This window comes from Gadus morhua, chromosome 19 (genome assembly GCF_902167405.1).
Source record: "Gadus morhua chromosome 19, gadMor3.0, whole genome shotgun sequence".
Lineage (NCBI taxonomy): Eukaryota > Metazoa > Chordata > Actinopteri > Gadiformes > Gadidae > Gadus > Gadus morhua.
Genome location: NC_044066.1, coordinates 17,334,866 through 17,357,186, shown reverse-complemented (window position 1 = coordinate 17,357,186; position 22,321 = coordinate 17,334,866). Strand labels below are relative to the sequence as shown.

Genomic DNA, 22,321 nt, shown 5'->3' with positions numbered 1-22,321 from the left:
ACGTCAGGCTGTCGGAAGGGTCGGAACCGCATTGGACAGAACCGCAGAGGGAAACTCATAACGCTTCCTCGTTGCAGACCCTTATAATGGAACAAAAATGAAAACCAAAAATAAATAAATAATACTCATAAATATATATTTATTTTAATATATTTTATTATGAATGCATCTGGGAGGCAGGGCTATATATTGCACGGAAGCCGCCTGTTGCAGACCAATTCAATAGATTTTGTGAGCCAATGGTTTTATTTCGCCCCCTAGAGGGGGTAAATATAGTAGCCTACAGACTTGCCTTACCGGAGCAGAACATTACTGGATGCGAGTGTGTATGAAAGAAGGTAACTGAAAATAGGACGTGACGATGGCAACATAGTATTTTATGTACGCCTATGTTCTCCTTAAATGAAATCCATGGATGTATCATAACTCTTTGCTAGCACATAGACTCTAGGCTCGACAATTACTGTGATAAGCGTGCTCTTCCTCCGTCAACATGGTAATCTAGCGCCCTCTAAGGGTAACATGGTATTACTGCATCAGCAAACGAAAATAACATAGTTAGCAAAAATCCTAAAATATATATGAATGCAAGTATAGGAACATACCAAGGATTATACATTCAGTTTTGATAGTTATGGTCACTTGACACTAGTTGGTCAGGAATTCAACACACAGCACGATTCATTTGTACAGATATTTAATATTTAGACATGGGGCAACAGCCATTTATACAGCACAATTTGCATAATTTATCAATACCTTCTGTGTACAATCACAAAACCATGACAGTAGATTATTTTTTTCTGCTTATACGTACAAGTGGAAAACCAGACGGGTTTTACAAGCATAATCTTTGTACAGTCAGCATACGTCATTAAATAATTTATTTTTTTCTTCTTTATAACGCTTTCTATAACTCTCTATATTGTGTACTATATCTGTCTCTATCATAGAGTCTCTATCGCCCCACTCGTTATTCTTCTTAGTTTATTTTTATATTTTTTTATAGTATCTGGACACAAAAATAGTATGAACCACCAACGAAACATGCAACATCCAATGGTGAGCACATTTAAATTCTCCTGCAACTACTTGAGTTATTAAGATAGACGGTCAGTGTGTTGGGAGACTCGTTAGTGAACCGTTAGTGGTTGTGACGTGAATGACAAGGGGCGGGGCCTAATCAGCGTCCGTACAGACGTCTAAGGTTCCCGTGGTTTCAGTCGCAGAGCTGTTACTTCTAATGGCCGATGACCTACAGCCTACCCCCCCCCAGCGCGGCCACATCTCCCTGGTACAAAAAGGTCTGTATTTACATGGTGGGAAATAGAGAGATGGCAACTGAGTGATTCTTCTTCTTTTGAGTGCACAAGTATGTAACTCTGTATGTGTTTGTGTGTGTGTCTGAGCGACTGAAAGCTATGCGTTACAGCAGATGCCATGCGTTGTATGGTTTAAATGAAATTGCTACACATGTAAGCACATTGCTATGAAAAATAATAAAAAATACAAATTGAAGAAAAACGTATTCATAATTATTATTAATGTGGGGAAATTATTCCTTTCAATTGAATGGAAACGTAATTTATATTGCACATCTGTGTGTTTGTGTGTGCGTGTGTGTGTGCGCGTGTGTGTGCGTGTGTGTGCGTGTGTGTGCGTGTGTGTGTGTGTGTGTGTGTGAAAGGCCAAAAAAGTTAATTCTCTGAGATTGAGGTAACATTGTAAACAAGCACTAAATGCTGAAACAAATAAAATAATAATAACTTAAGGTCACATGGTTCATAAACACATTTGCATATCGCGATACAAAGTAAAGGATTTTAGTAAACAAGGTCAAAATTTGAGGTCAAATGAAATGAGCAGAGATTAAATGCGCAAGTGAAACTGAAACATGAACACCTGCATGTAATAAATAAAACATGATAATAAAATGGACATTGGGTCATCTGTCTCCCTCCAAGTGTCAGCATTTAGTAGATCAATTCAGGTACGGTGAGATGTGGTTACAACATTGTATGTATGTTGCATAGAAATTAGTGGGATACACGTGTTGGAATAAGTGTTCTGTGTTTGGCATAAGCAAGGATATGAACGGTGATCGAGTTGTTGAGACGTGTTGTGGGCGGCCTTTGACATCCTCATGTGTTCGAGGTTATGTGATATTGTCACGTATACCCTTTGAAAGGATTGTGATGTTGAAAACATGTCACTGACCAAATGCTGAAGGGGGACGACCCTGATGAACAAAACAAACGATCAGGACGGTTGTCATGGTCACGGTCGTCAACAGAAACTCGGTCATCAGTTTAGAGGATTTCAATGTAAAAAAAACAAACACTAGAAAAACAGAAAATTAAGAAAAGGACACAGGCATATAAGCAAAGTTTAACATTAACCCAAACAGTAAGCACATTAGCCATACTACCAAAGTTTAAACGTAAAAAAATAACATTTGCAAATACTTTGGATAACCAGTTAGACAGCTTAACCTCTTGTTGTTATCATTCAATTCCTGTTGAATTGGTTTTGCTTGACCTCTCTCGTTCTCCGCCTCACAAAACCCCCACGGGACATTAACAGCTTAACATTCTTAGCAGAACGTGCAAATAAAGTAAACTAAAAGGTGTTTTTCTGAAATAGTGTAGCCACGTTTTGAAGCAAGAGGAAATACGAAGCAATGTGCCTGAATTACAATATGCATTCAAGCTACAAATAAAGAGAATAAATAATGTATACATAGCATGTTCAAATGTTTTATTTCAAATGTCTAAATAGGGGGCTTCATAATAAATATGACACAATTATCGAGACCGGATTGGCAGTGGTAAAGATAACTAGGCCTATATCTGATATACCTACAGTATATATTCTATTATTCTTTCTTTTGACAATGACATCTCACCTAACTATAAAAAAAGTGAAAACCTAACTGGTATTGATACTGTGGTACTACATATCAGAGACACTGATCAATGTGCACACTATATCAATATACCTTTTAATCCGATATATGAACATCCTCTGCTGGGACTGAATTCATAATTAGGCTGAAAAAGGGATTTAAGGGCTTTTAAGCAGCCAACAATTCCTTTGTTTATTTTGAGAAGAAGTTCACAATCTCAAGTATGTTGGAATGCTCTAAAGCGTGGCATAACAAACAAATAATTGAGGAGAAGACAAATGATAGAACTCTATACTCTGGGCATAATATAAAAATAAACAAATGACATGTTCTCCCTTAGTCTTTTAAGTTTCAACATGTCATTGCCGGATCATCGTAAAGCAACAAGAAGAGTCGTTTTAAATGCTTAAACTTTCATTTGTGGATAAAACATCTAAATAAATACATAGATACATGAATGAATGAATAAATAAATAAATAAATAAATAAATAAATACATTTGAGATTTGTCTATTCCCTGTTTCCATTCGATTTTCGCCTGTGTTTTGGCGGTACTGTACAGAACTGCTGGGCGAAGAGTGGGGTAAGTGTGTGTGTGTGTGTATGTGTGTGCGTGTGTGTTTGTGTTTGCACGTGCATGTGATGGTGCGTGCTGCATGTGTGTGTGTGAGTGAAGTAAGAAAGTATGTAATACCTGGTTGATTCTTGCGTTTTCTTGCGTTTCCTCTCTTGAATCCCATGTCCAACACAAACCTCATCACCTACTTCCTGTAAACATGTGTCCGTCTCCTGTAAACACCCCCCCCCCCCCCCCCTCCCCTCCTCCCAACTCCCCAATTGCTTCGGATCGCCGAAAACAAAGAAAAAAAGACAAGAGACGAAAGAAGGAATCAGAAAGCCCCCAACAACCACCACAGCAGAAGGGAAGCCGAAATGAAGAGACAACACCCCCCCCTAACCAACACCCCCGCACCCATCTAGACCCCTCCTCCCCGAAAGATCCGTCAAAGAATCAGAAGTGTGTGTGTGCGTGTGTGTGTGCGTGTGCGTGTGCGTGTGCGTGTGTGTGTGTGTGTGTGTGTGGTGGGGGGAGAGGGGGCGTCTGTACTCATCATTCCCCCAGGCTACGTGTTCCCCGCGCGGGTTCTCCCCCATGCTGCTCCACGTCGCCCCCCTGTGGTTTGCGCCGCCGGTCTTCCTAGGAGTGGATCTGGGCGGTGCTGGCCAGCAGCTTGTGCCAGCTCACCACGCGCTTCCGCAGGTCCACCTTGTCCAGCCACACGTACGCCTCGCCGATCAGAGTCTTCTTCATGAACTTGCCGCCGTTGGAGACCAGGAACAGCTGCAGGAGCGCAGCACAACATCGGCGGAGTTAAGACCACCGTGTCTCAACTGGATCCCAACCAGACGTACAAGCACACCAACTACGAGCTCAGGGTTGTTTCAGCTGGACGTATTGTTATTTATTACACGGCTCTTCTCAATGCTGTGACACGCTCCATTCACTTTCATGGGCCTTCCCGACTTCCGGCTGTGAATTTTTTGATAATTGACCGTTGCTAAGCATATAATGGCCGCCGTCAAGGAAAGTGGATTTTTTCGCCTCTGATTCACGTCTTTGGTATCACTCCGCGAGTAGTCCGGTAACTTATCAACCCCAGCGTATTCGGTTGCTAAGCCACGTCAACGTCTTTTGCAGACTATTTCTCCGCTACATCCTTCAGGGCAAAGCAAGACACCTTCGCGTCGGTGTCCGGTTCGCCCTGTCGGCTTTATTTTTCCCGATAATGACCGGCGACCTATACATTATCCCTTACATACCCCACTGGTGCAGTCAGAGTATTTCAGTTATGGTGTATTCCCTCCTCTCCTTTTCATCCAGCTTCCTTTAGGAAGGTTACACTGTTATCCTATTTCCTCTCCTTATGTTCAGTCCACACACTGCATTACGTATCCATCTGCATGTATCTTTTATTCATAGATTATTCATAGATATTCAAGAGTTTATATTCATAATATTCATGTTGCTGCTGACGTCAAAAGGATTGCAGCGTGTTCCGGCCTGGGACTAACAGCTGTGATGTACGCCAACAGGAGTGGAAGCACTACCACTATGCCAGGGAATCTGTCTGCATCGTCGACTTTATAAAGATTGGGCAAGAGGCCAGGCTATGGAAGCCCATGTCCACCAGTAAAAGAAACCACAAGCTTAAACTAAGCCTATCTTATAAAAGGTTTGAGAAGTTATGAATTATGACTATTATTATCACAAACAAAAAACAACGGACTGATTAAAAGACATTGCATACCTGAGATTGAACATTTACGTTCACTAGACGAGTTATTTAGGATTGCATATAGTTTGCATCGTGGAGGTCACGGTGTCGAAGAGACCGAAGAGATGCACACCTTTCATCACGTTATTTACACTTTTTATCTCATAATTAACACTTTCTTATCGCATCACCTGGTCGTTTTATCACATATTTATGACTTTGTTTCGCCTCAATTCGAGCTTCCATACAAGACAAAGTATGAAGCACCAACGTGCATAAACACACACACGAAAACACACACATTCAAACACACATACACGTTCACATGACCGACACACACACACACACACACACACACACACACACACACACACACACACACACACACACACACACACACACACACACACACACACACACACGTACCTGCAGCGCGTGTCCGGTGGGGTTCATGCAGAAGCGGAACGTCTCGTTGAAGGACGGCTCGCGGTCGTGACGACACACGCGCGTCTTCTTCTTGATGATCCTCTTCTGGGTGGCGATGTTCACCACGTACAGCTTCATGTAGAGGTCTGCACGCACACACATACACACACACACACACACACACACACACGTCTCTTTGGTGTGTGTCTGTATCCATAGTGTGTATCTATAGTGTGTGTCTATGTGTGTGTGTGTGTGTGTCTGTCTGTGTGTGTGTACCAGGGAGGTGGTCTGCGGTCTTGAACTTGTAGGTGATGTTACGACACTGCAGGATCTCCAGGACCAGGTGTTCTCCCTCCGTCTTCATCTCCTTCTTCAGGGCGATCTTTATCTCCCCCATCACCTGGGTCTTACCTGGAGACACACACGCACGCACGCACACACGCACGCACGCACGCACACGCACACGCACACACACACACACATACACACAAACAATTTCATTCCTGTTTTTAGGACTAGGTTGTATTCAGTTGTATACGGTTACCTTTGGTTACCTAGGTTACCTGTTGTCTAAATACAAGCAGTTCTCAAATTCAATAAAAAATTAAGCAAACCCCGTTTTAATTTATATGCTTGCTCTACCATGCTCTGCTCTTACAGCAACACGTGAAAATAACAGCCAGTGAAACACATTGTGTGGTGAAACACACCCTCTAGTGGACAATATTCTTACGGCAAGTGTCAGCCATGACCTACAAAACACGGGAGTTTGACAGATACCCCAACTGCCTCTGCTGTTTCCCGGACAACGGAGGGGGAATTATATTTCGAAGTTACTCACTTGTAGAAATCACAGCCTACTGGCGTTTCATTTCCCAGCGAACCAGTGAACCACTGACTAAACTAGTGTGTGTGTGTGTATGTGTTTATGTGTGTGTGTGTGTGTGCGTGTGTGTATTTGTGTGTTTGTCTGTGTATGTCTGTACCAGTGTGTCTGTGCCTGTGTGTGTGTGTGAGTCATATGCAACATTGATAGAAAACAATAGTGACATGGATGGAATAAACCGGAAGACAGGACTCACTGTTCTGTGACAGTCTCCTGTCACAGCCCATAAAGAGCAATGGGAATGTGAACAGGAATGACGTTTTTGTGGATATTTAATGTGAACGGGAATAAAGTTTGAATGGGAATCACATATTTAGGGATATTCTATTTACGTTCAGGGATATGTATGTGAAAATGAATAACATGTTTAGGGATGTTAATGTGAACGATTTTCATTTCTGATTGTACACTTAGCTAACTTTCGATTTGGATGAAAATGTTAGCTAAATAAGTGAATAAAAATGTAAACTACATGGTAGGAGATATCTTCTGGGAATGGGAATGACATATATAACTGGGAACAGCTGGGGTAATGACAGTTTGAATCAGGCACACAGAAATCCCCCTTTAAGTTTAAAAACACAGACACAGACACACAGACACACACGGACACAGACACACAGACACACAGACACACACATATACAGACACAGACACAGACACACACACACACACCTTCTGAATCACCATGTCCCATCGGTGATTTCAACCCATCCGCTCCATTCGGGATCTTTCCACTGAAAAGCAAACAAAGAAAAAGGACAACAACATAATTTTAGATTCATACATTTATTTATCTATTAAGGTTTCAAAATTATTAAATTCTGTATGTTCTGATTGTGATTTAGTTTTTTTTAAGCGTTCCACCAAAAATAGGTAAATGGATCAGAATATGTGACTTATGGAAGAAAAAAAAGTAGACTTACAATCGTGGCACCTGAAAGATGGCACTGTCAACCTCATTGGTCTCTCCCTCCTCGTCCAGTAGGCTGTAAGCGCTGCCACTCAAACCGCTGTCCAATGAAGCGGCAGTGACCGGGGCATCACCAGACCTATAGCTGGACCGTGCTGTGCAAAGACGTAACCACAACAGTTAAGCAGAGAGAGAGAGAGAGAGAGAGAGAGAGAGAGAGAGAGAGAGAGAGAGAGAGAGAGAGAGAGCGAGAGAGAGAGAGAGAGAGAGAGAGAGTGAGAGAGAAAGAGAGAGAGGGGGAGAGCGAGAGAGAGAGAGAGAGAGAGAGAGAGAGAGAGAGAGAGAGAGAGAGAGAGCGAGAGAGAGAGAGAGAGAGAGAGAGAGTGAGAGAGAAAGAGAGAGAGGGGGAGAGCGAGAGAGAGAGAGAGAGAGAGAGAGAGAGAGAGAGTCTCAAAACACATACAGATATTACTATTTTAATTAAATAGCCCATAACAACACATGATCACACCATTGCAATCATTGTGTGAAGCAGGGTTGGAGATTAAAAAAGCACTTCAAACTTGAGTGTGGACATAAACATAATTATGTTGAATACATTGAGGCATGTGTGATATAATCTAGACACTACTGATACACATTAAACACAAATAGAGAACATTTCCATGGAATAGACAAACAGTTCTTGTGAGCGATTGCACGTGAATGTACACAGAAGAGCGACAAAAGAATCAAATACACAAACAATCCTGCTTACATCGTTAGTTATTCATGTTGCACTGCTGTGTGATTACTGTATATCTCGTTGCTTTCACCAGGTTTATTATTTTAATTAAGTTTGAATTAATTCCCTTTTTAAGCCTGTATCCTTTTAGGAAGCTGTTTACCCCAAAAACCTTTTAAAAACCGTTTTACATGAATTTTTATTTTAATGTGTAAAATCTTTTTATTTTAGTTGAATCTAACTCATTGACTGTTTTCAGCAGAGTTTTCACCCGTAAAATTCCTCCCAAACGTTTGGAGAAGGAAGAACATGAGTGAGGTGATAGGTGTGTGTGGATGTCACATGGAGGGCAGGAGTTCCTCTTGGGCTGCTGAGCGCGACATCTTTAGCCAGTAACGGTCCAATGAGGCGCTGTGTTGACGTCAACACAGGAGCGGCCATTTTGGAAACGCCTGAGTTTGTCGATGAAGCGTACGTCAACATTATGTTTCCCGCTACTAGCAGACTTAAGTGGAGGTAGCCATTAAGGAACGTGTCTCGCGTCACGGACGTCAGCGAGTGGAAAACACAACCTTCCTGCCTCGCTCTTTCTGTCCGGACAGATTATCTCTCTCCGCCCGTCCATCTATATTTTAGACGCCTGTCTCCTCAGTCGTGTGCGTTAGTACATTTCCACTCACTCTCGGTCTCTCTCTCTCTCTCTCGTCCCCCAACAGAGAGAGAGAGAGAGGAGGAGGGGCCTCCCCGATGTGAACGCTCACCTCCAATGGCGTGCGGCCTCTCTTCAGACACGGCCTTCCTAAGGGTCGGGGCTCGGCCGTCTGCTCTGCTCCTATTGGCCGACGCCAGCGATGGCAGGGGAGGCAGCCAATCAGGCTGGGCTCTCTGAATGGTGAGCACGCCCACTACACTGTGCCTGTGGTGCCGCAGGGGGAGGGAGCCACGGGGGCCTGGGTGGTGGGGGGGGGGGTGGAGTCGGTCGGTCGTTGTTGGGGGATTGTTTTGGGAGGGGAGTGGAGGGCATTGCAGCCGTTGGGTTCAGAGGTCAAGGAGATGAAGAAGAGGAAGAAGAAGAGGCATAAGGGGAGGGGGGGTGGGGGGGGGGGGGGGAGGGGGCGAGCCAGGAACAAAAGCCATGGCCGACAGGTCCAGAAGAAGAACAGGAGGGCAGGAGGGGAGAGGGCAAGATGGAGACTCAGAGAGTAGAAGTGGTAGTAGTACATCCTCAAAGTTGCAACCAGCTGGATCGGCCAATCACATGCAACCGCAGTGTGCGCAGTGTGCATTAGGCCGCATGTCACAGTGGGGGGGGGGGGGGAGAGTGGCGGTGGGGGTGGGGGTGGGGGCAGCTTCCACATCCTGAGTCTGGAGGTCATCATAACCAATGGGGCGGCAGTAGGGGGGAAGGGGGGGCAGCAGACTGCATGCGACAGCCGGCCTCGTGGAGAAGCTGGTCGTTATTCGTTAAATAACATTTGAAAGTAAATCCTTAAAAGAATTGGCAAAATAATGATAATAATACCAAAAGGGGATAAATGATATGGTAAGGGGAGGAGGGGGGGCAGCTTTCTTCTGTTTTAATGCTAGGAATACAGTACAGTAAATGTAATTTCTTTTTCTCGCCATCCCAAGAAAGTACACAGATTTGAGACAATTGTCTTTGTTTGGTTGTGACCCATAACTTAGTCCATAACTTAGTCCGTTTGTGGCCTCATTTCACATGTAGCAGGCTGAGAAAAACTTTGTACAGACTGACTGATAACAGAGAAACAGGCAGCTTATAAAACGGTTCCCTTACTTTGCAAAACAACATCATTTGTACAACTTCATGCTGTATAGAAAAAATGCCGCCTTACTTCTACCTTTAGCATTAAGTTCAACTTTAAATATTACATTTAATCTTACTCATCTTACAAGCACATGCCTCTACGCCTCTGTGGGTTCATTTGAAAGGTGTGACGAACGCGGGGAGACGGCGGTCAGGCTGCTGGGTCCCACGGGACGGCGTGACCGGGCCAGGTTAGAGACAGAAGAAGAGCGAAGAGGTGCGGAGACGCACGCTAGGGGAGGAGGGAAGTTAAGGGAGGCTCAAATAAATCCAAAAGAGGGAAACGGAGGAGGAGCTTAAGAAGGGAAGGAGGAGGAGGGGGTGGAGGAGGTGGAGGAGGCGGGGCATGTGGCGGCCATGCTTTTATTTGCGTCTTGGTTTGATTGGCTGCGGGCGTTGCGGCGCCGGCTGCTGAGGCTGCTGAGGCTGCGGCGGCTGTTGCTGCCCGAGGGCGTCGCCCGTCGCCACGGGAACGACACCATCCCCCCCGCCGCCGCCTCCGCCCTCCGGCTGCTGTGGGTTCGGGGCGGGGGGGTGGTGCTGGTGGTGCTGGTGTCGGGGGGTGCCTTTGCCGGAGCGCGGGCCCCCGTGGGGGGAGTGTGCGTGGGGGCTGCCGTGGTGGCGGTGGCGGGGGCCCGGGCTGGGGGCCCGGCTGGGGCCCTCGGACAGGGAAGGCTTGGCTGAGCCAGGGCTACTGTGAGCTTTCTCTACAGAGGGCACCTGCGTGTCTAAAACAACCACATGGACCAGGTTACAAAAAGATAGACCAATAATACGTAAAGCTGATCGACTTATACTTTATTAAATCACTTATTATTTACCGATAGTGAACTTACTGAACTGCAGTGGGTTTACTGATTATTTACTTTTAATTGAACACACACTAGCTAGCATGGTGCATTGCTAGCTAGCGTTGCAGCTACTGCTTTACCGGCTACGTTCCCTGAATAAACTGAATGATCACAAGTGTCCAAGACTATCTTGCGTTGTGGTTACGTTGTTATCGCTGCGGTGCTGGTCAACCTAAACTGACTTCCTCTTCATTAGCGTAGTCAAAGCCTTCCACAGCCCTCATGCCCTTAGCCTGGGTGTTAGCAGTGGGGTTTAGCCAAGGCTAGCCCTGAGCTGCAGCTAGTGGTCAGAGACATGACAAAGCGAAAAGAACAACTACAAGATAGAAAAGAGAGCAGGACAAGCTGAAGCTGGGACGATGGCTGGAGACAAACGCACAGCGCGATGGGTGGAGGGTGGAGGGTGGAGGTCAGTGGGAGGGAGAGAGGCAGTGTGGAGACATCGGAACAGCCAAACAGTCAGAGAAAGGTAAGGTAAGATGGAGTTAGAAGGAAAACAAGAGACCGGAAACAGAGAACACCAGACGAAGGAGAGAGAGAGAGAGAGAGAGAGAGAGAGAGAAAGAGAGAGAGAGAGAGAGAGAGAGAGAGAGAGAGAGAGAGAGAGAGAGAGAGAGAGAGAAAGAGAGAGAGAGAGAGAGAGAGAGAGAGAGAGAGAGAGAGAGAGAGAGAGAGAGAGAGAGAGAGAGAGAGAGAGAGAGAGAAGAAGAAAGATAACAACATCAGGAGGAGGAGGTGGTGTTAGTTGGCGGTTTATGGCGGTTTATGGCGGTTTGGTGGTGGTTGAGGTGATGGAGGTGATGGAGGTGACGGAGGGGCGAGGAGGAGGTCTCGGTTATCTCGGTCTCCTACCCTTGGCCGGGTTGGGGAAGATGCCGTGGCTGCGGCTCTTGCTGACGGAGGTCTTGGGCGAGTCGTGGAGGTCCTGGGTGGAGCCCCCCGTCTTGGGGGAGGCGTGCTGCGAGGACGGCTTGGAGGAGTGCTGCCGGCCCCCGCCCGAGTGGGCCGAGCGGCGGTGGTGCTCCCCGCCCTCGCTCTGCTCCTTCAGGACCAGCCAGCGCGGGACGTTGTCCAGCTGCACCGTGTTGGACAGGTCGATCAGCACCTGGGGGGCACACGGGAGGGTTCAGAGAGGACACTCTGGTGCCGTGGTAGGAACACTGCTCGTCTCCCCACTAAAGTCCTACACACGCATCACGTGGTGGACAGGTCGATCAGCCCCTGGGGGGCCCGGCTCAGGAGGCAGAGCGGGTCGGCTGGTAACCTGAAGGTTGCCTGTTCGATCCCCGGCTCCTCCTAGAGTGTCGACGTGTCCTTGAGCAAGGCACCTAACCCTAACTGCTCCCGACGAGCTGGCTGTCGCCCTGCATGGCTGACTCCGCCGTCGGTGTGTGAATGAATGGGTGAACGTGAGGCAATATTGTAAAGCGCTTTGGGTGGCCAATGGTTGGAAAAGCGCTATATAAATGCAGTCCATTTCCATTAACACGAGAGGTTTTACAGAGCATATGAGGGTTGTTGACAGGAGACTCCGGATGTTGTTGTATAAAAACACTGCGTTGTACCCCACTAAAGTCCTACACACGCAACACATTCAGCCAGAAGAGATCCTGCAGGATTTGTTCAACTTTAAGGGTAATTAACGTGTTTGACAACATTTTGTGTGTCCCGAGGCCACGGCGGGCTGTCAGGAGAGCTTACCTCTCCCAGGAAGTCGTTGGAGGAGCTTTTGTCGTAGTCCCACACGCTCACTTCTAGCGTCTTCTTCCTCAGCTGTGGCACACAGGGAATATTAAGGCATGAAAATTGACAACATGTTTTCTTGGCTGAGTACCACTCAAATGAGTGGGCGGCCATTGTTGAGGTAAAAACTAACATATTCTAAAATATTATTTGGCAGACACCTTTACCCAAAGCGTCTAAAGGCAGAGTTTAGATGCATTAAGGAGCAGGTAATGGAATATTGTCAAGGAAGCCTACAGGTTGACTGTGTGGGCATTGGGGTTTGAACAAATAACCTTTGACTGAGAGTCCAACACCCTAACCACTAGATCAGGGCTTTCCACCAAAAAATGGAAATAAATAATCGCTATTTTTATTTTTTCTGGGGGAATACCTCTCTATTCAGAGGTCAAGGTGATGTGACACTTAGGTAACAAATCATATTTTGTCAAACAACAAATTTCATAAATGCAACAAACTATAGGCTATTGGTTATTTTATACATGGTATAACTATATATCAAAATGTATACGCTGTGTTATCTATGTTTCGTGGCTCTAAGTTTAGTTTTATTTGGTGGGAGAGGACCGCAAATGTATCTTTGATAGTTAAGGTTGCAGACCCCACACTAGACCAACCACTGCCCAATTAGAAATGAAAGAAGGGAAATAAAACATAAATACAGGGTTTGCTCGCAAAATAGTGATAACAAACATAAACGCTGTCCTTGCGCATGCATCCACTTTCTAAACTAAGACGTCCGTCCGTCCCTAAAGGTCCGTCCGTCCGTCCCTCCAGGTGCGTCCGTCCGTCCCTCCAGGTGCGTCCGTGTGTCCGTCCTCTCACCTGTTCGAGGTGGATGTTCTTGTAGATGACCGTCTGGTTCCATTCCGGGCTCTGGCTCTTGCCCGCGTGTTTGGTCCGCCTCTTGTTCTCAGCGCTGTGGTGGGAGGGAAGGGGGATGACACACAGAGAAACACACACACACACACACACACACACACACACACAGAGACGGACACACACACACGCACACACACAAACCCATGAGGCTCCTCCTGAAACGCCGGAGCTCTGGAGGAGAGGGGCGGGGCCAAACGACCAGGATGCAATGAGACGGAACACGGGCAAGAGGAGCACGATGTAGAGCCGAGGGGGGTGGGGGGTGAGTCAGATGCACAGCGTGTTATCGGATGGAACGACACTCAACAACTCACAACACACGGGTCACCGGTGGGGGGACATCGAGGGCGCATGTACGGTTAGGGTATGATGTTAGACTGGCTTGCTCGGTCGGTTTAGTGGGTGCAAGGTTTTGGAGGGAACACAGGCGCGTTCACGTGGTAGTACGTGTATAAGTAGTGTTACGCGTCAGGCGTTACATCGTAGTGTCCTGTTACAGTGCTATTTCACACGTTAGAACGCGTTGGTAATGTAATGACATGTGACAGCATGTATTTCATACGTAATAGCATTATGGAACAGCCTGGTTCAAGGTTAAGGGGTTAAGGTTAAGGGGTTAAGGTTAAGGGGTTAAGGTTAAGACGGTTACGGTTAAGGATAGGCGAAAAGGCAGGTTCAACAGGGTTAGGTATTAGAGTTAGGGTTAGGCTGTTCCATAACGTTATACATATTCATAGCTAGTTATTACATATGGTGTTACAGGTTGTTACATTGCTAATTACATGTGTAATTGCACTGTGACAAGGACACTGTTATGTAAAGTGTTACTTTGTTATGTTACTGATAGAGTCAATAAAAATAATACATAAGAAAGGCTATAAGGGGTGAATTTGGGTACCCGGATCACTAAGTGAAAGCCTTGGGGAACCCAACTAAAGCTGTAGCAGATGCAACATCAATTCATTTTAGTTCACTGTTCAAATTCAATGTTTGTTTTTAGTAATTGGTAACACTCTAAGGACCCCAAAACAAACAGGAAACACTACCTAGGGGTTTAGGGTGTAAGGGGGTATAAAAAAAGATAATGCAACACCATCAGCTTCCCTTAGGGAAAACAAAGTAGCTGGTTTGTCTAATTTGCTACGTCATTTGGCAACAGTGAATTCTAGTACCGGGTTGGCAAATAGCAACACTATAATGTCTGGAGGACAATACGGGTCTCTGAGCAAATCATGGTCACTGTCTTTTCTGGTTTCACTTAAACACCTGTTGCCAATACATTTTGTCAAATCATTTGTGTCCATTATGCCGAAGAGCTGAGCCTGAAACAATGCTAACAATGGCAATATAGCACTGTTCTCTTTAGGTATCAATGAGGGTTGTTCAGCGTGGACTCTGTGTACAGAATAACAGTTGTCATACAATATTTTGCGAAATGTCCCCGTAGTGCTATATTGCTTTTGTTTACATTTGTGGCAAGGGCGTTATTCATGGAACAGTCATTTTGACAAGTTGTATTGTACCACACGTTTCTGTAGAAGCCATTAGAGACGGTGGTGATGGTCTGGTCACCCTGAACGGTACGGCCCCTCAGCGTGTTGAGATGCTGCTCACCCGTCTCAACACAAAGAGACACCACTGTATCTCTGAGAGACTACATGACGCTAAAGCTAGGGGGGGGGGGGGGGCAGCCTGGGGCCGGGACTCCAACCAGCAATGTCCTGTTCCGGGTTAAGAAACTGAACTGAACCAAACTCTAACCATCACCAACCAACAACCACATGTCAACAGAAGAAATTATAAAAAGGAACGGGACCAAAAGACCAAAGAGACTGGTAGTCATAGTGGGCGCACATACCTGGCATTCTGGACAACCATGACCTGACTGAGAGGGTCCAGCATGCATTCATATAGAAAACAACATACAGAAACAATAGTCAGAGAGGCTCACGGCCCACTGGGGTCCCGTGTGTGAGTGTGTGTGTGTGTGTGTGTGTGTGTGTGTGTGTGTGTGTGTGTGTGTGTGTGTGTGTGTAGGTGAGTGAGTGTGTGTGTGTGTGTGTGGATGAGTGTGTGTGTGTGTGTGTGTGTGTGTGTGTGTGTGTGTGTGTGTGTGTGTGTGTGTGTGTGTGTGTGTGTGTGTGTGTGTGTGTGTGTGTGTGTGTGTGCGCTACAACCGGAGTGGGTCCACAGCAGGGAGAGAGGGCGGCACAACCATTTACATGTGCTTCTCTCAAACACCAACAGTGTGTTCGTACAGACGGGGTCTGGCAGCGTTACAGCTGCTGCTCCTTCGGCTGGGAGGGTGATTCTGCAATTTTTGTGTGTGCGTGTGTGCGTGTGTGAGTGTGTTACTGTTCTAAAATGACACCGGTAAAAGGACCACTGGACCTCAGGAGATGCCACAGATAAAAGAACCCATAAAGGCACATGACGAGACAGATTGAATCACACGATGGTCACGGCAGCACAATGAGCCTGGGGCAGGGCGGGAGGGGGGGGGGGGGGGGGGGGGCAGGGGGGGTCATGTTTCAGGGCTCGATACAAAGAGCCATCGATCCCCGTCCTTTGCCCCCCCCCACGCCCGCTCTCCCCGGCAGCGGTTTGCGCCAAGCAGCCTAATAATGTGCAACGTGATTTAAGGTAATGTGCTCCGGAAACGAGGCGCCGAGAGACGACCGGGTCCTTAAAATAGAGCAGCTGCTGAAAGGGAGGGCGTTGGATCGGTAGCTTTAGAACACATGAGGAATACACGGCTCGTATGGGGAGGTGGAAGTCAAGGGGCGAGAGAATCAAAGCATGAATGACGGTTTCTAAACTTGACCCCCTTTGCTCGTAGCCATCGAGTCACCACTGACTGTTCGGGTCTTACTTATTATTCAATGGGTCCCTTATTGAGTGACTTCGCTTAAGTTTGTTTTTTGATGCAAGCCTGGCTGCGATGCAACACGACAGCAGCAAGGTTGCCTGTTGAGAGAAATAACTTAATTTCCAAAGAACTCCTTGGCTGGAGCCGGTAAGTAAAGCTGAACTCCAGCCACGACTATTTCAAAGCGCTGTCACATCTCAGGGTGCTGTTGGCTGTTTACAAGAAGACGCTGCCAGTAAAACAGGAAATCTTGCAGTTGCAAACAAAGCTTTTAGTCAGGCTAACTTTGAGGCAAACCAGAACGTATACACTTGGTTACTTCACCTGAGGATGCAACACCAGTGATGCTGAGAAAATCTAAAAATTCAATTCTAGAAGGACAAAAATACATCCTCGAATATAGCCTCAAGTATATTCCAGCAGCAATGTCCCCCTGGCAGGTGGAAACGTAAGGAGCAAACTATCACTACCTTCCCTGTGATATAACATTCACACACTCATTATTTACACTCTGTTCTCTCTCTCACTCCCTCCCTCCCTCCCTCCCTCCCTCCCTCCCTCCCTCCCTCCCTCCCTCCCTCCCTCCCTCTCTGTATCTCTCCTTGGGCCACCACTCACCCTCTCCCCGGGAGGAGGTAGACCTTGACGAAGGGGTCTGAGAAGCCGTTGTTGTCCCGCTGGGCCAGGCTGCGCGCCTGCAGCACATGAACGATCAGGTTCCCCATCTGCTTGTCGTAGTGGATCTGGAGCTGATACAGGAGAAACGAGCTGACTCTTTGGAACACACAATCATCAGGATCTGATACGGGAGAAACGAGCTGACTCTTTGGAACACACAACCATCAGGATCTGATACGGGAGAAACGAGCTGACTCTTTGGAACAGACAACCATAGCTGGGTTATGAATCAGTGGAGAGTTATTGAATACAGGTACATAGTTGTATTCAATAAATATATATTTCAGTTATTGAATCCTGGTACAAAGTTGTATTTTTATATATATATATATATATTTGGGTTATTGAATCCTGGTACATAGTTGTATTCGATATATTTATATTTTGGGGAGTTCAGCCCCCCATGCAATAATTCAATCACTGGTATTAATTCAGAACCAGTGGGCTTACTTGGATCTCTCCAGAGACCGGTTGGGACTGGATCTTGGTGCCCTCAGCTGTCTGTCAAACACAAAGCAACAAACACCGGTTATATTTGAACGTGTTCAAGTAAAAGCCGTGGGTGGTAAAGTGTATTCCTTTGATTGATTAACTGTTTAATATGTGGTGGGATGAAAAAAATGGTGGCTTGAAATTTCCATGTGAAACTCTACTCTAGAAGAGACTAGAATTATTTTAGAAAAGGCTTGAATAGAATCGATTTTAATGGAACAGAGGTCAGCAACATGGCAACGTTCACCCAGTTATTTAATGTATAGCGGTCAGACTACTTTTCATTATATATTTGCTGACCAGGGTCTTACCCCATCTGCTAACCTTTTAGCTTAGCCTCAGACAGTTTCAATACACCGTCATCATGCACTGCTGGATGGAGATAAGCTCCCGTAGAGGTCATGCTATCTTAAGTCAAGGTTACCGGCTCGGAGGACATGGTTTGTTTGGGTGTGAGGGAGGAATCAGTCAAGCTAGGAGCAGACTCAGATTAGCTGGAGGTTAGCATTTAGCATCGGTGGATGGAGGACTGAAGCTCCTCATCCACCTTCCGTTCCAGCTCCACCTCCACCTTAGTGTGTCAGAGCCAACAGTTCTTCTAGAAAAACCTCTGATGACTCGAGAGACAAGTTTCGTATGATCAGAATGAACGGGATTCAAACTTGTCACATCGGAGCTACCCTCCACAGTTCCTCCTCCACCTCCACCCTCCCCCTCTACTGTATCTCCACCCTCCCCCTCTACTGTACCTCCAACCTCCCCCTCCACCCTCCCCCTCTACTGTACCTCCACCCTCCCCCTCCACCCTCCCCCTCTACTGTACCTCCACCCTCCCCCTCCACCCTCCCCCTCTACTGTACCTCCACCCTCCCCCTCCACCCTCCCCCTCTACTGTACCTCCACCCTCCCCCTCCACCCTCCCCCTCCACCCTCCCCCTCTACTGTACCTCCACCCTCCCCCTCCACCCTCCCCCTCTACTGTATCTCCACCCTCCCCCTCTACTCTACCTCCACCCTCCCCCTCCACCCTCCCCCTCTACTGTATCTCCACCCTCCCCCTCTACTGTACCTCCACCCTCCCCCTCCAGCCTCCCCCTCTACTGTACCTCCACCCTCCCCCTCCACCCTCCCCCTCTACTGTACCTCCACCCTCCCCCTCCACCCGTCTCCCTCCACCCTCCCCCTCCACCTCTACTGTACCTCAACCCTCCCACTCCACCCTCCCCCTCCACCCGTCTCCCTCCACCCTACCCCTCCACCTCTACTGTACCTCAACCCTCCACCCTCCCCCTCCACCCTCCCCCTCCCCCACCACCCTCCCCCTCCTCCTCCACCCTCCCCCACTCCCACCCACCTTGCTGCTGTGGCGCTTCTTGCTGACGGAGGGGGACCCTGGCTGGCCGGGGCTGGCGGTGTCTGAGGTGGAGTTGGCCGGGAGGGGGTTGGTGGAGGAGGAGGTGGTGCTGTTGGAGGTGGAGGTGGGGGGGGCCTGCTGCTGGGACACCTTCTGCAGCTCGGCCGCCAGCTGCTTGGGGTCCACACCCGGAGACCGGGGGGGCCGGTCGCCTGGAATACAGCAGTGTACTGTAAATGATACTGTACATTACAGAAGTATACTGTATATTATACTGTACATTACAGCAGAGTACTGTATATTATACTGTACATTACAGCAGTATACTGTATAATATACTGTACATTACAGCAGTGTACTGTAAATTATACTGTACATTACAGAAGTATACTGTATATTATACTGTACATTACAGCAGTGTACTGTATATTATACTGTACATTACAGCAGTGTACTGGATATTATACTGTAAATTACAGCAGTATGCTGTATCATATACTGTACATTACAGCAGGATACTGTATAATATACTGTACATTACAGCAGTGTACTGTATATGATACTGTACATTACAGAAGTATACTGTATAATATACTGTCTATATAATGATATTTATCATTGGCTATTATCATTAATAGTAGTAGTGGAAGGTAGTAGCAGAATAAGTAGACGTAGTTGTTGCAGTAGTAGTAGTAGTGGTAGTTGTTTTAGTAGAAGTGGTTTTAGTAGTAGTAGTAGTAGTAGTAGTGGTTTTAGTAGTAGTAGTAGTAGTAGTTGTGGTAGTGGTAGTAGTAATAGTAGTAGTAGTGGTTTTAGTAGTAGTAGTAGTAGTAGTAGTTGTGGTAGTGGTAGTAGTCATAGTAGCAGTAGTGGTTTTAGTAAGTGGTTTTAGTAGTAGTAGTAGTAGTAGTAGTGATAGTGGTTTGAGTAATAGTAGTTAGTAAGTAAGGTAGTAAGTAAGAAATGCAGAGAAGAAATATATAGACAATAATTCATTTTTTATAGGTATAATAATATATAGTATTTTGATTATTATACATATACAAATAAAGTATTATTAATATTACTATGATGGTGATTAATAGTAGTAGTAGTAATATTTTCGTTAGTATTATTATTAACGAGGCACATATACACACAACCCAATGAAAGAGGTCTGACCTGCCACCCTAACAAACAGCTTGTTTACAGCTGGAGGGAGAGGAGAGAGGAAGGGGAGGGTGAGAGAGGAAGACATAGGGGGGGGGAGGAGAGGGGGGCAGTGAGAACACCAGCCCTATGTTCCCAGTGTTATGGATGTGCAGAAATAGGTCACATATATTATACACAAGCAAGGAATAGAAGGGATTCAATGAATCTAAGAAGAGCGGCCATGAAAAATTAAAAAGAGGGAATAAAATGAACGACAATCAGAGACTAGTAGGAAGAGGGGCAACAGACGAGTTAACATGTTAAGGTTAACAGATCATAGAGAGTGAGAGTCAGAGAGTGAGAGTGAGAGTGAGAGAGAGAGAGCGAGAGCGAGAGCGAGAGCGAGAGCGAGAGCGAGAGCGAGAGAGAGAGAGAGAGAGAGAGAGAGAGAGAGAGAGGGAGAGAGAGAGAGAGAGAGAGAGAGAGAGAGAGAGAGAGAGAGAGAGAGAGAGATGAACATTGAATATATATTGAGAGCCAGGCCAGGTCCTCTCACCTTTGGGGTGCTCCTGAATGTCCAGGTGCTGAGAGCTGTCTGTGTCCGCAAGCATGTTCAGATCGCTGGGCGAGAGACATAGGGAAGGGGGAGAGAGAGAGACAGAGACAGAGACAGAGAGAGAGAGAGAGAGAGAGAGAGAGAGAGAGAGAGAGAGAGAGAGAGAGAGAGAGAGAGAGAGAGTTATTCAAAGGATTTAAGGATTGTGACAAAGTTGAGTACATAACCATAACATAAACGCCATCATGTTCTGGAGTATCAGGAGTATTGGTATGTTGAAGTTTTACAGCCTCGCTATGCTATCAGTGAACTGCATTGAGAAGCTACCACACAACTTGCTTTTTGAGGTCTATCTTCATGAATGTGTGTGTGTGTGTGTGTGTGTGTGTGTGTGTGTGTGTGTGTGTGTGTGTGTGTGTGTGTGTGTGTGTGTGTGTGTGTGTGCACGCGCATGTGTGTGTGAACAAGGGATAGACACATAGAAGTTGAGGTTTTGGGGGAGACGCGGGGGGAGAGAGATGGACCTACAGACGGACACAGAGGGTGAGGTTTGGGGGAGGGAGGGAGGGAGGGAGGGAGGGAGGGAGGTGGACCTACAGACAGACACAGAGGGTGAGGTTTGGGGGAGGGAGGGAGGGAGGGGGGTGGACCTACAGACGGACACAGAGGGTGAGGTTTGGGGGAGGGAGGGAGGGAGGGGGGTGGACCTACAGACGGACACAGAGGGTGAGGTTTGGGGGAGAGAGGGAGGGAGGGGGGTGGACCTACAGACGGACACAGAGGGTGAGGTTTGGGGGAGGGAGGGAGGGAGGGAGGGAGGGAGGGAGGTGGACCTACAGACGGACACAGAGGGTGAGGTTTGGGGGAGAGAGGGAGGGAGGGAGGGGGGTGGACCTACAGACGGACACACAGCTCTGCGTCGCTGCACTGCGGTCCCACCAGGCCCTGGACCTCCTCGTAGGTCTTCCCCGTCAGAGGAACGCCGTTCCACTCCAGGACCTGCATTCCTGTAACACACACCCGGGTGAGAGGCCTGACAGGTGCACACCTCCAGGGAGGGCGTTTCAATACGCTGAGGTCAGTGTCCGATGGCTGCGGGAAACCCTTTGTCGGATGCACGGCATCTTAGTACTTGGAGCTAATGTTCATTTACATTCCTGTCCCCAGATGGGGTTTTCAAACTACCGAAATAAAAATATCAATAGATGTAAATCGGTGTACAAGAGGATGGCATCGCATTACAATATTAAGTGGAATCACAAGGATAATCCTTTCCTTTCCAATTTCATACAAATCTAAAAAAAACTATTTTCCGAGAAAAACACACAGCACACTCCTATTAAGGGATGATTCCATGAAGTTCTGAAAGGATAAAAGAGTTTTTAAAAGAGACTTGTTAAGCGCTTTGAACTTGTCTCTCAAAGGTTTCTTCAGCATATTCACTTTGAAGAGTTTTTGCCTCAAAATGAAGAAGAAAGTATTAAAGTGTAAAATCCCTGCCAAGTTCAGAACTAGCTTTGTTTCAAACAGGACACCCTTAGTAATAAGTAAAAGAAGCCAAATATTGACAAAATATTTTCTGTATCATACAAATTTCAATAACAATATATACAATAGAAACACTCATTTGCATTCAAAGTTCAACATTGGCAGGGTGTCTTCTAGCGAAGGTTGAGTTTGAGACGAGTTGCTCATAGGGTGAGAGTCAGCACAACACAGCAAACCCACTCAGGCACAGCACACCGTGCGCACACGTCCACTTACACAGGTTGAAACAGCTTCCCAAGAAGGTCCTGGGCTTACG

The 22,321-nt window shown here is 46.7% G+C and overlaps 1 protein-coding gene across 6 annotated transcripts in view; it reads right to left on the bottom strand.

Moving 5' to 3' along the window:
• Positions 1 to 680: 680 nt before the first annotated feature.
• The window catches only part of pcloa (piccolo presynaptic cytomatrix protein a), a 58,275-nt gene continuing 36,634 nt past the window's right edge, over positions 681 to 22,321 (bottom strand). For 2 of the 6 annotated variants that reach the window (XM_030341965.1, XM_030341970.1), the window contains exons 12-27: positions 21,416 to 21,524; positions 20,518 to 20,582; positions 19,992 to 20,021; positions 18,831 to 19,042; positions 17,435 to 17,485; positions 16,925 to 17,055; positions 15,296 to 15,322; positions 13,381 to 13,474; positions 12,514 to 12,585; positions 11,665 to 11,917; positions 8,895 to 9,083; positions 7,423 to 7,564; positions 7,172 to 7,233; positions 5,887 to 6,021; positions 5,608 to 5,753; positions 681 to 4,247 (exon numbers count right to left, since the gene is read on the bottom strand). In XM_030341965.1, the coding sequence (XP_030197825.1) occupies positions 4,104 to 4,247; positions 5,608 to 5,753; positions 5,887 to 6,021; positions 7,172 to 7,233; positions 7,423 to 7,564; positions 8,895 to 9,083; positions 11,665 to 11,917; positions 12,514 to 12,585; positions 13,381 to 13,474; positions 15,296 to 15,322; positions 16,925 to 17,055; positions 17,435 to 17,485; positions 18,831 to 19,042; positions 19,992 to 20,021; positions 20,518 to 20,582; positions 21,416 to 21,524 (1,862 nt within the window). In that variant the 3' untranslated portion in view covers positions 681 to 4,103. Of the gene's footprint in view, positions 4,248 to 5,607; positions 5,754 to 5,886; positions 6,022 to 7,171; positions 7,234 to 7,422; positions 7,565 to 8,894; positions 9,084 to 9,477; positions 10,690 to 11,664; positions 11,918 to 12,513; positions 12,586 to 13,380; positions 13,475 to 15,295; positions 15,323 to 16,924; positions 17,056 to 17,434; positions 17,486 to 18,830; positions 19,043 to 19,991; positions 20,022 to 20,517; positions 20,583 to 21,415; positions 21,525 to 22,321 lie in introns of those variants that run through there. The other 4 variants (XM_030341966.1, XM_030341967.1, XM_030341968.1 and 1 more) reach the window with 2 other exon arrangements.